The sequence below is a fragment of the Gobius niger genome (assembly GCF_951799975.1).
Source record: "Gobius niger genome assembly, chromosome: 1".
Taxonomy (NCBI): domain Eukaryota; kingdom Metazoa; phylum Chordata; class Actinopteri; order Gobiiformes; family Gobiidae; genus Gobius; species Gobius niger.
Window position 1 is genome coordinate 12,574,614 of NC_136852.1, and position 18,568 is coordinate 12,593,181.

Below are 18,568 nucleotides of genomic sequence, written 5' to 3' on the forward strand. Positions count from 1 at the left end.
ACTGAGGCAGTCCGTTATCCGAACAAAAGATCTTACCTGTACAGCAAGAAACCCCTCTTCATCTGGGAGTATTCTGTATGTGTGGACGTGCTTCTGGAACCTGGAGAGAAATAAGAATACATGAAAGAATATCATAATGAAAAAAGTAAAAAAAAAAAAAAACATGGTAAAATAGGTGCCTTTACAAACTGAACAAGATTGACATTATGTGCAGTGGCTCAAATCATTCGTCCATTTACATGAATGTAGTGTGTGGGTTAGAGATGGTCGGAGGTAACGGTGCAGATTTGCTGCCTCGTGTCTGTCATTCGAGCCCAGGGCAACTGTGGCCACCAGTGTTGACAGTTACTTTGCAAAAGTAATCTGAAAACTGATTACTGATTACTCCTTTAAAAGGGATTATACAGAGTTTAAAAATGTTAAAATTATGTATTTTCCTCCCCCTACATGTTCCAGCAATGTCCTAATGTGTAGAATGAGCTCAGACCTATTCACCACAACTGCCTCTAAAATCCTGCACTGTCACTCAAAAAGTGGTCACTTCGGGTCCGAAGTGCTGTCATGCACGAGCTTAATATAGAGGCTGCAGTTGCGCGTAAGACCTGAGGTGGCAACACCTCCACCAACTCGACAGACAAAACAGAACCGATTTTACCAATACTCATTTTATTGGAAGTGGATTTGAACAGCAACATCAACAATACTAACACAGACTCAGAATAGTGACATATTTCCATCTCTCTCCTCCTCCAATGTTGTTTACGTTTGTGTTGTGAATGGTCCTCATGCTAAAAATTGTAATTGTCGCATACGCACCGTCACTGACCAAGACACAAGAAGAAATAACAAAAATAGCAACTCACAGTGACTTGGAAAAGTAACTTTAATGTGATTACTAGTTTGGAAAAGGAAATGCTTTCGATTACTGGTTACTGAAAAAAGTAATCGGATTAAAGGCATACTGGACACAACTCTACACTGCCCACCTGTGGTGCTGCTACACAAAAGCTACATTTATTAAGTTAAATGTCGCATGTACAACGATGCTCTCAGGATTCTTTTGAAAGTTCCTCGCTGGACAAGTGCCAGTCTGCTGTTTGTGCAGAATAATGTGACCACAATAAGAAATGTGTATAAATTTATGATAAGGCCCATGGACTCACATAATGAAATAATAACTGTTTTTATATGGCCTGACCAGAGCCGTATCAGGTAGGCTACAGCTCGGTGCTTTGGAGTGCTTGTTGTCATCAGTACAAAACATGCTCCTAATGACCAGTTCATAAATCTCATATTCTGCTGACTTCAGTCACATCGCCATGGAGACGAGCTGGAGACATACTCACTCCCGGTAAAGTCTACAGTCATGTCTTAGGAGAGCTGAGCCACTCACAGCAAAAGCACATGTTTGTTTGTACATTGATTGTTCAATGATGAAAATATCTGTGATAAATTAAATGCTTGTATTTAAATTTGATTTATTAGGTAAAATTCTACACGGTGTGGCTTTAGGAGACTCGTTACTGGCATCACTAATGGCCACACACTACGTTGCCACCACCAAGTAGTGAATGAATAATGATCCCTTGTGAAGCGCTTTGTGACAGGTTTGTAAAAAGCTTCATAGAAATAAATCCCCTTCCCCTACACAATTACAAAAGTAAAAACAACATGTAAAAAATACTGGGTCGGTTAGTTGGGGGGAGGTTAATGCGGCGCTATGAATGAACAGGCATCATAAATTACATGAGGTTATCTACTATAAAGGGGTGACTTGTACCGCAGTAGTAGACTATGAATAGATAGAGTCACAGTGGAGCTGCCCCACACAAAGACCTCCTCTGCCCCCTCTATAATCCAGCGGAGAGGAAGAATTTCAGATTCTACACACTTATGTTTCAGAGCTCTTCCATGATGATGCATACATGACCGTGAATGAGTATGGGGGGTTCAAATGGTGTGGAGAACCAAAACCTGTTGCTGTCCATCAAAGCGCACGGACTGCAGGCCTTTATTCTTACAGTAGCATGCCATGCCCTACAGCGGGGAAGGCGGAGATAATGCTATTGTTAAACAGAAGGTAACACAATGAAATGCAATTAAATAGAAATTTGCAAATAAAAAGCAGAAGTTCTTAGACACTATAATTACGTCTGCAGATAGTCCATTGTTTAATTATGATTTTTTTTTAAACCAAGTGGAGATCAATGTGCCAGCAGTGATATGGAGCTACCAAATCACGCCCGCAGCCGCTGCCTCAATGATTTTTATGTCTACTCGTATGCCTGCCCAGTGGCCCGGACGCAAAATGTCCAATTTGCCAATCAAATGTTGTGGGGCGTTTGTGCCAGTGCAACACACAGCCTCTATTGTTGCAATGCTATTTAGTCCGTTAGTGAGAGTTTGGAGCGGCGGCAGGAGCGACTTCTGCCCCGCGTCCTGCAGGGCTCCCTGTAGCTGAACACACACACAAACAACAAGGAAAGGATAAATCCACGTCAGGAATTCAGCCCTGTCGGAGAGCTCAGCTGGTTTTCCGGTCCTTCCAGGTCATTATCAGGGAAACACGAGGGCTGCAGGCCAGTTCGCGCTGCACAGTGAGGATTTACGATTAGATCTGTGATTTATGCTGATAAATTAGGAACAAGATCCCGGTGCATACTTTAAGTCGCCCAGAAGCGTTAACATTTAAGAGAGACTTCAAAATGAGCCTTTAAACTAATACAAGATTCATGGATGTATTTTAAAATGCAGTGTTAGATTTTCATTATTGCAATCAATTTAATAGCAATTTTGATTTGATTATGATTAGTCTTACAACCCCATCTACAAGTGCTCAAATATGGATTCAATGATTGTAATACACAAACGCACCAGTTTACGGTTTGGTGTTTTCTCTAATGAAATGTAAAAAAGTGTCCTTCATGAAGCAACTAAACCAGAGCATCAAATCCTCAGTTTTATTTTTAGAAACAGAATGTTGATTATGCTTAATTTTACCACAATCAGTAAAAATACTTTGGCTTTTGGGGAAGTTTAATACAAGTCACAACAGAGCTGAAGTGTGTCTTCCTGTTGGCTCGGAGCGGAGATTCTCCCCAGGCTGTGCGGTAAATACTATTGTTTCAGGAGAAGCAAAACTATAACAGACCGAGGACAGGGAAAAGTCTGGAGGGTTTTTTTTTTAACGCTGTCACTGCTGAATCTCTTCATTTAAAAAGTGTTCAGCGCGTTTCGTGATGAGATTTTACAATTATTCCCTTAGCTTTTAGACAATTCTTCATCTTAGAATCTGGTCTGATGAGACTTAAAGAATTAAACAAGAACTTGATAAATCAGTGTCTTGATTTAGCAGATGTACCATATATAAACCACTGTTATAGGACCATATGTTGATGAAAAAAATTATATTGTAGCCATTTAAGGGGGTTAGATGACTGGGTTTTCTCTGGTAAGGCTTATCTCAGCACACTCAGCTTTAGGTCGCTGTCCTGAATAACAAGAATAACACCACTACATTACAAAAGAATTACAATTTTACCTTTTGCCTTTTCCCACTCAAGCCCTGGTTAGAACTTAAATCAAATGAATAACTATTGTGCCACAAAAAGGGTCTCATGGAGGAATGTTTTAAGCGGCTGATTTCACACTCTCACACAGAAAACCTTCCCTGACATGTTACTACGCGTTGAACTGATATGAAACAAAATATTCCTAACAGGAAAATTCAATACTCCTGAGACAGCCACAGCAATGACTTCATTAAGCAAAACAAAAATGTATTGTCCTGGAGGCAATTATAAGATAAAACTTGGTTCAATGTAAAGTGGTATGACAAACAATTTCAGTCAATTCAGTATTTGTAAATTCCTGGAAATACAATATCAACAGATCAAGCTTGCAAAACATTTTCAAGAATACTTTTTTGTTTTTATCACACCCAACAGTCTTACTTTAGTCACAACAAGCTCAGCGAGGATGGCCAGTTCCAAGCTCAGATAAACACATGGTTGAATCTGGAAGGGCATTGAGTTGCTCCTGCTCCACTCGCTTTACTATCCTGAGCTGCTCTGTGTGAAGCTATTGGCTTAAATAGAATTTTTAAAAAGCAAACTTTATATCTCCTCTGCAGTAATCTGTTGTTTTTCTGGTGCAGATGGAAGTGGTTAAAACTGAACAAATTATTTTTTTTCATAGGGACTAATAAAACAACTATCATGACACCTAATCAAATGATGCTTGATAGGGCTGCACAATATATTGCAAAAAATATTGTATCGTGATATTAGGTGATGCAATATCCATATCGTAAGAAGCCACCATATATCGCAACATAATTAAAGTCTTAAAAGGAACAGGCCACCGTTTTTCCATACTGAGATATGCTCTTACCTGAGCTGAGACGAGTTGATGTGTACCTGTCTGGTCTTTGTGCGTGCACTCAGTCACGCAAAACAACCAAAGATGTTGATAGCATTTAGCCTCTCCCAGTATATTCCCATAGCTCCAAACGGGGGTGAAGTTGGAAGCGACCAAGCTCTTCCACAGGCACGCACACAGACCAGACAGGTACGTATCAACTCGTCTAAGCTCAGGCAAAAACATATCACAGTATTTAAGAACTGTGTGCCCTCAGTCATGCAAAAAGACCAAAGATGTTGTTAGCATTTGGCCTCTCCAGGCATATTCCCATAGCTCCAAACGGGGGTGAAGTTGGAAGTGACCAAGCTCTTCCACGGGCACACAGGCACAACGGTGGCCTGTTCCTTTAATCTGACCGAGATCGACACATTTTTTTTGCAAACTCAGCCAAAAGCAAACAGTGCATTGAAATAAATGTTCAATTTTTGTCTTGTTTTGGTCCAGATGTAGTGTTTTTTTAAAGTCTTCATTTGACACAATTTGCTGAAAAACTAGTTAATTACAATTTCTGTTGAATTAGAATGGAGCATACTGTGATGAAATATTGCAACAAAATCGTTATTGTGATATCGCTCAGCTGTATCGTATATCGCCAATCCTCTGCAGCAGCTGCCATAGTAACGAAACGATAAACAAATGAGCCGTTTCTACTGAGGAACTTGTTTCAGGTAAACTAGCATAGAAATCTGAGAACCATAGAGAATAACATCAAAATAAACTTGAATGATCCCAAAAAAGGGTTTTAGTTTGTGGGACCATAGTATAAGCGGATCAAACTACTCGATTCAGTTGTTGTGTGTTCATGTTGTGTGTCAAAATCATAGACTGTAAGAGCTCCTCAAGACTATGGTTAACACTGCTCTGATCCTCGTTTTTTGTTTTGTTCCTCTGCTCCACCTTTTTCTGTTCCTTAAAAGGCGCATTATGGAACTTGTTAAAAAAAGCATGAGTGGTCAGCGCGCCACCTTCACTTTCCATCACAGAGAAAACCTACCCGAAACCCTAAAAAAACAATTGATCCTGGAGCGTTGCAGAGGCCACTGTGATGGAAAGAAAAGCCTCTCTGTTAACCACTCGTACATCTGATGTGCTGCTGAAAGGTCAACACAAATATCAAGGGTTTTCTTTCTCATAAAAAGTTCCATTAAAGCACCTTTAACAAAAACTGGGGCCTAAATAAAACAGTAACATAAAGATAACTGACATAAAAAATATTGAATCACTTAGGACTGCTTACATAATGTCATGTTCATTATTCAAAGTAGGAAACAAGCTAAAGCAGTACTAAGTAACTTGTTAACCTTAATAAATCCTTTTCGTAGTCCCTCTGGCGGTAATACAAGTATGAATGGGAGGATTGTGGGGTCTTTCATCTCCCCCTGGTGTCTCTGGCCAGAAAACAACACTTGCAACTTCACTGCCACCGGGTCGGATCCACCAATACACACTAATGGAATCACTAAGAAGAAGGTAACAGGCTAACGGGCAAAGCTAACTGCGGGCTAACGTCACTTTAAACAGTATTTACAGCCAAGTTTGAGTGAAAAAAATTATCTTCATTGTGTAAGTGGATGTACAATATCCCTCTCTCCCTTTGTCTTTTCGGTCAGCGTAGTATTTACTCTCATGGACAATTAATAAGTGAAAAATTGCAACATGCTATGACACCAGCAGTGGCGCTTATGGCCTCTAGGGGCATGAGTTACTTAGTTCTGCTTTAAGATTAAATCATAATCAAATACATACTTTCAAAATCTTAGTACATTTTCATGCCATAATTGATTCTATTGATCATACCATCCGTCCATATTACTGTGTGCATTACTTGTGCAAAATGATGTGATAAAGTAAAGGCAGGACATGTACAGGAAGGACATGTGATGATGCAGTGATAATAATGCACTGATGTCGTCAAAATTCAGCTTCTCTCTGTACATTCTTAGCATCAGCACAGAAGCCTTTTTTCACAGAAGAGTTTTATCATTTTGGTCGAAAGTGTAAACACAATCCGCACACTGAACTTGGCGAGGGACCAACTGACGGATAGGGGATGTAGGTCGAGTCAATGTCAGAGTGCTGAATCACATGGCATTTCGTTTCCTGCAACTGCAAACACTGTGGGCTGTGCATGAGGGAAGCTACAAGCTAGAGCATTGTATTACTCACCCTCCTTATGCGTAGTTTGGAAACGTCTTGGGGTATTTGATAAAAGATGAGGGGGCATGAGGATGTGGTACAAGTTCATTCAAATTTCTTTCTCACAGAAATCCCAGCAATGATTCGTCACCAATAAGGCTTTTTTGAGTCTATGTATTTAAATAGTTTATAGCCGCCCTGTCTATGTTACATACTGTAATTCCCACATATTGGATTTTGTGTAGCTCTGAACAGCTGGTTTTACAGATTTGGACAAAGCAGGAAGAGTTTATTTGCAGAGCACAATTTGCACACAGAATAAGGAAACGTGAAAGTACTTCTGAAGTATTTTGCTGTGGGAATAAATCAACGGTGTGTAATTTGGTTTAAGAATATTAAGTATTGGCCAACAACTAGAGGCGACTGCACAGAATTATACACTTCTATTAAGGCTTTATAGACTTTATAATCGATTAGTTTACAGCCGTGAGACAATCGAGGATACTTGAGGAAAGCATTTGTTATTGTTTGAGCTGAGGTTTATGTAAAAGATACGTCCAAGCCAGGGGTCTCCAAGCTATACTTTTATGTAACAAGAACATCCGAGCTACTTATGTTTCGAAGTTAATTGTGTAACTATGGCACTTAGGAGGAGTTCACACAAGAGCAGTAAGATGATGTTTTGACATAAATAAAGAAAACAAATTAAATTCTGTGTTAATATTTCACTTAATGTACTGAAACATGTATACAGGTTTTGTTCAAAATGTTCAAAACAAACCTCTAAATGCCTCTAAAATGTGACTTAAAGAAATGTAGAAAACCTGTGGCTACTGGTTGGAGATCCCTGGTCTAAGCTCATGAATCAGCTAAATGTATTTATTCTTATTATGAAAAAAATCAAGCCACATCGTCGAGCACAGATCTTAATTTAAACACTTTTCTCAGCATCTTAATATCACACTTCCTTTATTCCAGCTTTAACCATCTTATAATATTGTTCTTTTTTGAGAAATATGGCTGCGTTTGCTTTATTCATGCATGATTCCCCTATATTCCTGTTCAAAAATGCCCCTCACCTGCCCCTGTGTGTTTTTAAAGTCCATACACCTTCACCATCAGACTCGATCCATTCATTTCATCATTCAAATTACCTCCACTATAGATCAGTTATCCCCAATAACTGGCAGCTCATGTTTTTGGCTTTATTTAAACTCCTTCACTCCCTTTTGGCGCCTGCAGATAAACAAGTCTAGTTTGTTGAAAATTTGGAGCTGACTTACTGTAACTTATAAATGAGTGTAGATTAGAATAAGGGTGACCAGATGTCCCAGTTTACCCGGGACGGTCCCAGTTTTCAGCCCCCTAACCCATGTCCCTGTGGATTTCACCAAAACCATTGATTTGTCCCAGTTTTCCACCATATCTGTCCCATGTGTCCCGGTTTTCCACCACAAGGAGTGGAGGAGTTTCTGCTGCAGAGGATTGGCGATATACGATGCAGCTGAGCGATATCACGATAACGATATTGTTGCGATATTTCATCACAGTATGCTCCAATCTAATTCAACAGAAATTGTAATTAACTCGTTTTTCAGCAAATTATGTCAAATGAAGACTATAAAAAAACACTACATCTGGACCAAAACAAGACAAAAATTGAACTAAGTTAGTGAATGTTTAACTAAAACTGCATCTGCAGAAAACAAGTCCATTTGCTGAGAATTTGGAGCCGACTTACACTAATTTATAAAGTAGCGCAGAATTAGAATTAGGGTGACCAGAAGTCCCAGTTTTGAGCCCTCTGTCCCATGTCCCGGTGGATTTCACCAAAACCATTGATTTGTCCCAGTTTTACACCATGTCTGTCCAGGGTGTCCCGGTTTTCCACCACTCCCATGCCATTTTTGACTTCACGATTTTGGCCATGTGTGCTCCAATAGCTATGGTGTCACTTCACTGCTGATCGTTCCATTGAATTGGCATTAGACTATTATGGGGGGGACGTCACATGTTGGCTCCCTCCACAAATTCTGTTTTTAATGTGGGAAATCTGGTCACCCTAAATCAGGGGTGTCCAAACTTTTTTCATGGGGGGCCACATATTGGAGCGTACACGGGGTAAAGGGCCATGGGTCGGTGGTTAGTTCCACGAAACCTTCGAGTAGCAGAGGTTTAAATTGTGCCTCATGCCTTTATTTATGCTTAAAACCTTAATGCCAGCTCTGTCTCACAATAAAATGCTAGTTGTTAGGTTAGAATTGTGTAGAATTATTACATATTAAATAAAAAGGACCATCTCTGATGCTGTGAACCGATTCAGCAAGCAGCCCGAGGGCCACCAAAAATTGGTCTGAGGGCCACATTTAGCCCGCGGGCCGCACTTTGGACACCCCTGCCCTAAGTAGAATAGAATAATGTACTGCCACTGATTATTGTAAGCAAACCTTTGGGGGAAAACAAACCGAGATTGCAAATGACTTCTACAGGACAGTGCTGGGCCACAAAGACATGCCTGAGTCTTGCTGGGTACAGTCCTTACTACAATAATAACAGACTTCTTCAGCTCAAAAACCCACGTCCTAGCGGGCATACAATTTTCACTGAAAGTTGGCAGACACCAGTGGGAGCGTAGCAGGGGAAAAAAAAACAAAAACAAAAAAAAAAGTAGCCCGGAAACACAAATCAGGCGCATAAAGTTTTGTTATGCGCCAAAAGAAAAAAACGTGAGGCTACTTACAGCACACACAAGGCGTAAGCCCCGTTGACGCTCTCGCTGTCCCGCACCAGGAAACTGCCGTCCCTCCCCGCGCGGGCCAGCAGCTCCTCGGCCGCGGCTCGACTCAGGTCCCGGTGATACCACATCGGCGGCGCGGGGCCCATCGGAGAGAGTCCACCAGCTCCCCCTCCACTCCCGGCCATGGCCACAGCCCTTCAGCCCGGCTTCGACTCAAGGAAAGTTGCTCCCAATGCTGGCTCCTCCAATCCTCCTCCAGTGTCGAAGTGAGAATTAAAAAAAGAAAAGAAAAGAAAAGTAACTGTGTGTCTAGAAGGAGGGGAAACAAAGTCGGGGGAAAAACGTGTCGTGGTTTGGCCTGAGGTGTTGTTTTATAAAACTGCGCTGTTTGTGGGTTCCTGAAAAACCCGACCCACCTCCTGAGTTTCCCAGTCCCACGGAAATCAGGCTCTGTAAATCCCAACCACAGGACAGTAGCGTCAAGCTGCAACGTGCGAGACTGAAGACTTCCGGCTGTGGCCACTGTGCAAAGTAAAGGCTGCACTCAGGATTATGACTGCTGCGCCCTGTTATTGAAGTAGTAGCCTAGTGGTGGTGGTTGGCCAAAGCAGTAGTGTCTTATAACACCCAGTAATGTAATATTGGCTACTATGATAACTTTTTTTTTTATTACTGATATGCTGAAAACAAATCTGGCTGCCAATCACAGCTACCATTGCAATTTTATTATAGGCCTTTAATCTCTTAACCCCCACCTGAACCAAACACATTTTCTCCAGTTTGGCTTTACCCAAATCTAGAACTCTCTTGAAAAATCTAGCGACATAATAGCGACAAAAATGAGACGAAAACGAGGATGGAAATTAGACAAAGATGTGATGAAAAAGTGACAGAAATGAGACGAAAAAGTGGCAAAAAAAAGAAAAAAAATGGGACAAAAATGTGATGAAAAAGTGACAAAATGTGACGAAAAGTGACAAAAAAGTGATGAAAAAGTGACAAAAATGTGACGAAAAAGTGACGAAAATGTGATGAAAAAGTGACAAAAATGTGATCAATAAGTGACAAAAATGTGATGAATGTGACAAAAATGTGACAAAAAAGTGACAAAAATGTGACAAAAAAGTGACAAAAATGTGATCAATAAGTGACAAAAATGAGATGGAAAAAGTGACAAAAATGTGATGAGTAAGTGACAAACATGTGACAAACAATTGACAAAAATGTGACAAAAATGAGACGAAAAAGTGACAAAAAAGTGACAAAATCAAGACCAAAAATAAACATGCATAAAATTGTCTATTGCTCAGTCTATAGAGTTAAAAAAAAAAAGTTAGTTAAAAAAAACAAATTGAAAACTCACCTTTTTGCTTCGGGCTTCGGTTCTATGTAGACCAGACACAGTTTGTGCCTTTATATTACCTGTGTTTAAGTTTTTAATTGTGTTTATTGTACAAAACGAACACCAAAAGTGACAAAATTGTGACAAAAAGTGACAAAAACGCAAGGAAAAAGATCAGTTTAGATGAGTTTTGTAGGTCTAAGCTTTCAAATGAGGTATTACACTGGCCTATGCGCTGTAAGCTTTTAGAATTGGGAAAAGCTGAACTGTTATAGACTGTTAAAACAAATCTGGCTGCCAATTACAGCTACCATTGCAATTTTATTATAGGCCTTTAATCTCTTAACCCCCACCTGAACCAAACACATTTTCTCCAGTTTGGCTTTACCCAAATCTAGAACTTGTTGAAAAATCTAGCGACATAAAAGCGATAAAAATGAGACGAAAACGAGGATGGAAATTAGACAAAAATGTGATGAAAAAGTGACAGAAATTAGACAAAAAAGTGGCAAAAAAAAGAAAAAAAATGGGACAAAAATGTGATGAAAAAGTGACAAAATGTGATGAAAAAGTGAAAAGTGATAAAAATGTGATGGAAAAAGTGACAAAAAGTGACACAAATGTGATGAGAAAGTGACAAAAATGTGACGAAAAAGTGCCAAAAATGTGATGAATAAGTGACAAAAATGTGACAAAAATGTGACAAAAATGTGACAAAAATGAGATGAAAAAGTGACAAAAATGTGACAAAAATGTGATGAAAAAGTGACAAAAATGTGATGAAAAAGTTACAGAAAAGTGACAAAATCAAGACCAAAAATAAACATGCATAAAATTGTCTATTGCTCAGTCTATAGAATTAAAAAAAAGTTAGTTAAAATTTTTTATTAAAAACCCACCTTTTTGCCCCGGCCTTCGGTTCTATGTAGACCAGACACAGTTTGTGCCTTTATATTAACTGTGTTTAAGTTTCATTGTGTTTATTGTACAAAACAAACGCTTTCAAATGAGGTATTACACTGGCCTATGCGCTGTAAGCTTTTAGAATTGGGAAAAGCTGAACTGTTATAGACCCAGGTCGCAATGGGTCTATAACAGGTTTAAAGCAGTACAAAATTTAGTCTAAAATAGAACTGAAAATATGACCTGAAATAGCACCCTGCTAAACTGGCTAAGATGACTGATGACTAATAAAATGGTCTCCAGATAAAAACAAATGCTAGACCTGCAGAGGAGCCTGAAGCCTGCCTGCAAACCACCACTCACACGACAGTTTGAGAAGCACTACTTTTTTCAGTTTTTATCATGGACAAATGCTGTATTGAACATAGGCTGATGCAGAAAAACAAAGCATGAGACGGCGAAAGTTTAGAAAGGGTGTGTCGATGATCTTAGAAAGGCAAAGTATTTATAGCCACGGGGACAGCAGCCATCTCAAGTTATTTTTGGCAATGGCATCACTCTGTCTGTGTGTTTGCAGACTGTCAGTGAAGCTGTGTGTCAAAATAAAAGCATTGTCTCTGCAAACCATGACATTCACATTTATTTTGTTAATGTTTGAAATGTTTTTATTTTTCACATTTTACACACTGGCAATGACTGGTAGCAACGTTGTTGTCCGTAAAGTTAACATAATGAACAGTTTGCCTTTCAAACTTTCTCAGTTACCCTTGTCTTTCTCTCCTCTACTACAAATAGACACAGTGTAGCCCAGAATCCTGTAATTAGTGGAACTCTATGTCTGGAGACCACGTGAGCAGCAAAGGCAACTGCAGGGGCTCAGTATATAAGACATTTGTTATATGCACACACCAAATCTTTATCAGTAACTATGAGTATCAGTAATTAGCCATTTAATTAAGTTTTTCCCCAACACAATGACTAAAGACGTCACAAATAAACCCCATTTTCAAACATAATTTGAGCTCTACATGTAAAGGACACGATCACATTATTGAAAGAAGGCACAGCATAAACAAAGCTGTGAAGGTGAAGCTTCTCTGTTGGTCACCACCGCTGATGTAGTACTCTGCGACTTTTTTGTTCGGATTCTCCCCAGTGAACCACATCTGCATGCAGCGCCCTGACGTTTTTGGGAGAGTGGTGTAAAGATAGGACTTGGACCAAATCTTTTCACACATGTCCTTAGGAGTTGGGAAGACCTCTGTCCACGGTCTGCACTGTTGGACTTTGGGACATTTATTGATGCCTGTGTGAGACAAACAAAATGAAAGAAATTAATTTTAAGAACTCTGTGTGTCTTGAATACAGACTCTGCACACAATTACCTGAGCTCCAGTCCCATCCTGTGTGCCAGTCGCTCTTGCAAGTCATATCATTCTTGCAATCTTCCCACCAACTATGGCAATCTTCTTTACAAAGAGGGACATCCAGAATGCGCTCCTTACGCCAACTCTGATCTACCTGCACATATACATCATGGACATTTGAGCCACCTCAACAGTCATTAAGCTAAAGCGCGGCTGTCACACTTGTATGTAGAACTTATACTTATACTCCCATCTAGTGTTGGAGAAATGCATGTGCAGGAAAAACATGATGACATACTTCTTGTATCCAGGGCCCCAGGTGAGGAGAGCACTCATAGAAGCAGGTGTCCTGGATGAAGTGCTTCTTGCAAGCCGCACTCATAGCCCCACAGTGATTCCAGTTAAAGTTATACAGGTAGGAGTTATCTGCATGAGCCTGTTCACTGGTGTTTGCAGTGCAACACGCATTGTCACGCCACGGTGCACACTAGAAATACAGTACATCATTACTTGCCAAAGCAACCCATGTGAATTCTGCAGAGCACACAGTGAAATCTGTACCTGAAGGTACAGCTGCCCTTCAGGCCCAGGGTCAGTCTTGTGGTGCTTTGCGTTCATGCACATGTTGAGTTTGTCCAGAGACAAAGCACCACTGCAAAGAGCCAGAGTCAAGGCCACATGATACCACATGATTCTGCGAAAAGTGAAACAAACACATGCACAGCATATAAACACAGTAAGTTATTCATTTTACATGGAATATTTCTGTAAACATTACTCCTTTTTGTTTATTTGTACTTAAAGGCACACTGTGTAACATTTTAGACTAATGCCATTTGTTCAAAACATGCTCCTAGTGACCAGCTAGAGACAGAAAATACTCTATTTGCAGTGGGTAATCAAAGAATGGATTTGGATGACGACCTAACCTATTTAAATCTCAAATTCTGCTGTCTAGTCACATCTCCATGGAGACGAGCTGACTTACCTGACTCCCGGTAAAGTTAAAGTCAGGTCTGACTGGTAGAGCTGAGCCGCTCACAGCAAAGGCACATGTTTGTTGTACATTTATGTGGTATTTGTCAATGATGAAAAATAATAGAAATGCTTGTATTTGAATGTTATTAATTGGGTAAAATTCTACGCAGTGTACTTTTCATGATGTAAAGTAGGGGTCTCAAACTCATTTGGACTGGGGGCCAAAAATGCGAACCCAGTGTTGGTCGGGGGCCGCAACAGACAAAGCCTTTTATATTAAGTCAATTATGATTTAACAGCTTTTTATTGTTTCCTATAATATAACTTAAAATAGACTGTACATTACCTATCTGCACATTTTTAAGCTTCTAGAGGTTTCCAATCAGCCAAACATTTGCTGAGCTTCTAAATTTGAAATTACAGACTTAGACAATTATTTTTTTTGTAATGAATCCCATTTTGGTTCAGGGCATCAGTGATCTTTCAGGAGTCAGGTCCAGTTTCTGTCTGTGAGCCTATTAAAGAAATGCAAAATGTACAACAAATGTCATTTTAATGTAGAGTAGAAAAGCCCAACCAGGGACTGGAGCTGATTATGAGCACGAGCAATTGGCATTGGCGCTACCGTGTAGTGCCTCATGGGAAATGTAGTTCTAACGGGTTTAATGCAATTTACCGGCGGGCCGCATATAATATAAATAAGTCACTATCTCGCGGGCCGCAAAAAATTACCTAGCAGGCCGCATTTGGCATGTCTGAGACGCCTGATGTTAAGTGTGAGGACATCCTCTAGATGTGGTTCTCAAAATGTTCAGTCAAAGTACTACCTTATAAAGCATTTGAACTTAAGTATACGCCTAGACTGATATTAAATCAGGACTTTGCTTTTCTTTTTTTTACAATACCTGTCAGGGCAAAATTATAGTTTAAACATTTCATGATGAAGGGAGATCATTTAATTTAAAGCCATATTTCATGTTAACCAACCTAGTATTTCTAATTTTAGCACGTATCAGTGGTAGTGAGTGAGTTTTTGTTATTGAAGTGTTTTTTTGGTGAGTCAAACGGGGGACACCCTAAAGATGGCTGTGTTAATGGTTTCCAGCCAAAGTTAAAATCAGCCAAAACAAAGTCAAAGACCTTCGGATGCACCGGAATCCTGGCCTGCAGCGTGGTAGACCAGGACTCCATGCGCCGCGGATTGCACGTTAGTCTTTAATCTTGAATGAATGAAAGGCACCGCGCTGCTGATGGCGCATGCAAAATGGAGAACTGCAGCATATGAGCTCTTGGCGAAGAATAAACGAAGAGCAGGGTTTTCTGATCTGGTGTCGTTTATTGACACACAAGTGTTTTACAAGACCCCCTCTTTGGTGACATTCAGGAAGTCCCCAGAAAAGCATATGCAAAACCTACTGTGGTGATAGACTCCAAATCTCAGCAACGGCCACAGAAAAATAAAAGTATCAGTTTTGTCATGTCCATAAACAACAGCGAAACTACGTCCCGTACTTGTGGAGGGGCAAATCTCTCTCTTGATCAATGCGAAAAACAAAGTCACGCCACATGAAATGAAAGTACAGCTGCTCAGAGACAATCGCATCTGCTCTGGCTGTCTAAACAAGGGGCATTCGAGTAAAGATTGTACTCGGAGAATGACTTGTGAATACTGTGAAAAGGAAACACCCAAGTGTGCTACATATACACAGGACACCGAACAGAGACGGACAGTTCAAATCTAAAGACCTGCAACAAAAACAAGTCAGTGGCACATTTATTCCAAATGGAAAGGCCAAAGTTGCAATACTGGGGCTGGACGTGATTGTAAATTGTCTAGTTCCTGTCCAAGTGAAGGAGGCAAAAGGGGACAAAACTATTTCAACATATGCTTTCCTCGAACCCGGAAGCACAGCAACATTCTGCACGGTTAATATCATGAGACAACCTGATATAAGTGGAAAAAATACAAAGGTGTTGTTACAAACAATGGGACAAAGAAAACCCGTGAACAGTTATGAAATAAGTGGTTTACAAGTTGGTGATGTGAGTGGAAACTACTTGACCTGACCTTATTGACCTGGAAAAGACGTACACTCAAACAAAGATTCCAGTGACAAAAGCAAACATATTCATACAAACTGACATTGACAAATGGCCTTTCTTGGGAGAGATACGGATGAAAGAAATTGATGCAGATGTGGAACTCCTGATTGGAGTAGATGTGCCTTAGACAATGGAACCCTGGCAGATAATAACAGTCAAGGTAATGGACCCTACGCTGTACAAACTCGACTTGGATGGGTGGTGAATGGCCCACTCAATTCTACAGCCGTGGACCAACACGGTAGACCTGTGGCATCTGTAAACCGCATTTCTATTGAAAAGCTTGAAACTCTGCTAAAGAAGCAATACAGCTGCGACTTTCCTGAAAAAGAATATGAAGAAAGGCCTCAAATGTCAGTGTAGGACACAAAGTTCATCAATAAAGAGCTGCTTCAGGGACTGAATCTGGCTGATTCCGTCAAGACGAGTTTGCACTTATGGCAGATATTGAAGGAATGTTTCATCAGGTGATGGTGAATGATGAAGACTCAAACCTTCTAAGATTTCTGTGGTGGCCCAATGGAGATGTGACCCAACCTCTGGAAAAATACGGAATGAAAGTTCATTTATTTGGTGCCATCTCCTCACCAAGCTGCGCCAACTTTACACTGAAAAAGAGAGCGGACGGAAATAAAAACTCTTTCACACCAGCCGCAGTTGATACAATCAAAATGAACTTCTACGTCGATGATTGCCTTAAATCTGTTTCTACAGAAGAAGCTGCCATACACCTGGTCAAAGAGTTGAGTGAGTTGCATGCAATGGGCGGGTTTAAACTGACTGACAGTCGAGCTGTCCTATCCACCATCTCAGAAGAAAACAAAGCAAAACAGATCAAAGAACTTGACCTGGACTGAGACAGAGAACAGAAACAATGTTGATTTATGCCATTAAAGACCATTTCTTTTAAATTAGCATTTTTTTATTTGAGTTGAAACAACCAAGTAACCCAAAAGGCATCAAAAGAAAAAAATGTCAGTAGGCAAACTGTTCTGGATACCTTTTGTTTCTCAATACCAGTCATACCTACTAGTGGTATTGTTTAACAGTACCCAGGCCAGTTCAGGACTGAACCAGGTCTAAAAGGAGATAGACCTTAATACAGGTACCACTGTGTGAGAACCACTGTTAAATTATATTGAAAGCTATTCCCTTTGAGTATTATAGAAAACATGCAGTCTTTGCTTTTAATGTGTTCTTTTTTTATGGTAATATTGATGTTTTTTTGATTGTATCTTCCTTCTTGTAATTCTATGTAACTGTGAAGCACTCTGAATTGCTTTATGTATGAATTGAGTGTTAAAAATAAACTTGCCTTCCCAATTACACTTATAATCTACATTACAATCTAATAGGTTATTTATTAAACACCTGCCAGAAGTATAATCCTGATCACATTTTATTCCAACCAGTGGATTTATTCGTGAATCGTATTTACTTTGTCAGAACTACAGCTATTGTGTTTGTAATCTCCATCCAAGACTATTAGCAGAACTACTGGGATATATAGTTTAAGTGATGTAAAAGTAAAACAAAGCACTTCCCCTAATGATATCAAACAACATAATCATGTACCAAGAAATTGTACACACTAAAACCCTTAGAGTTAGTTTAATACTATAGGGTTTTTGACCTAAAGCCCTTACTTGGGGTTTTAAGTCTACAACACTAACTAAGTTGATTTGATGACATGATAAAACACACATCAACAACATATCATCATAACACAGCAATGCAAACTACAAGCTTAGAAAAGTTATATAAATTACCTCTTTTGTGTTGTGGTCTCCAAAACTTGCTATCTCCTCGGGCACGTCTAACACAGTTATGAAGAGCTGTCCAGGACGCTGTGTCGATGTGATATGCCAGAGATTGCTCTTTTCTCTGGCAACAGTGTCCAAAGTTCAGCGTTTGCCATCAGCTGAGGACTAATAAATGTGTGAGTGTTACTTACTCAGAGAAATATCTCTGTTATCTCAAGGTCTTTGCTGGTCACACTCCTGGGTTGATGTGACCTTGGGCAGTAGACAAATTACGTGTAAAATCCGTTAAAAAAGTTGTAAAGCAAAGTTTTACTACACTAAGTAAACTAATAAAAGTAGAATATATCTTTAGAGAAAAGGTACTGTACGGCAGCACCTCACATTATATATCACCTCATTATAATGATTGTTGTGGCAGTATTAGGTAGCACAATATCCTTACAATGAGAAATGACATTATAGTGCCAAACACAGCCTAAAACAAACAAAATAGCACTTTTCACATGGCACAAGTCTCCCAAAGTGCTGCACACAGTGTAGGGGATTTGTGCTTTATTCACTCCCGGGGAATTGAATCTGGGACCTCTTAACTGTGAAGTACGAGCACTAATCGCTGCGCCACATGCCACTCCTCCCAAAAAATCATACTGACTAAAAAAATGCAAATTTTGAGTTTTATTATTTTTCGTTAAGCCTCGTCTTGGTCCTTAATTAGCACATTTTCAGCTTTGTTTTGACACATGAAAAACAAAGCTTATTGCTTTTGTTTAAATGTAATGTAATGTATTGTGTTGATATTGCTACGATTATATAATTA

General features: G+C 39.7%; 2 protein-coding genes across 2 annotated transcripts in view; both read right to left on the minus strand.

Annotated features, from left to right (window-relative positions):
- inppl1a (inositol polyphosphate phosphatase-like 1a) overlaps positions 1-9,826 on the minus strand; it is a 30,615-nt gene extending 20,789 nt beyond the window's left edge. Inside the window, exons 1-3 of the mRNA XM_079573412.1 lie at positions 9,712-9,826; positions 9,299-9,548; positions 37-100 (exon numbers count right to left, since the gene is read on the minus strand). Of these exons, the coding sequence (XP_079429538.1) occupies positions 37-100; positions 9,299-9,480 (246 nt within the window). The 5' untranslated portion in view covers positions 9,481-9,548; positions 9,712-9,826. The remainder of the gene's footprint in view (positions 1-36; positions 101-9,298; positions 9,549-9,711) is intronic.
- A 2,757-nt stretch (positions 9,827-12,583) lies between these two features.
- folr (folate receptor) lies at positions 12,584-13,597 on the minus strand (the record flags this gene model as incomplete). The annotated part of the gene is made up of 4 exons (XM_079551773.1): positions 12,584-12,846; positions 12,926-13,061; positions 13,206-13,394; positions 13,469-13,597. The coding sequence occupies 4 exons, from the start codon at positions 13,595-13,597 to the stop codon at positions 12,584-12,586; spliced, it is 717 nt and encodes a 238-aa protein (XP_079407899.1).
- Between the last annotated feature and the right edge of the window lie 4,971 nt (positions 13,598-18,568).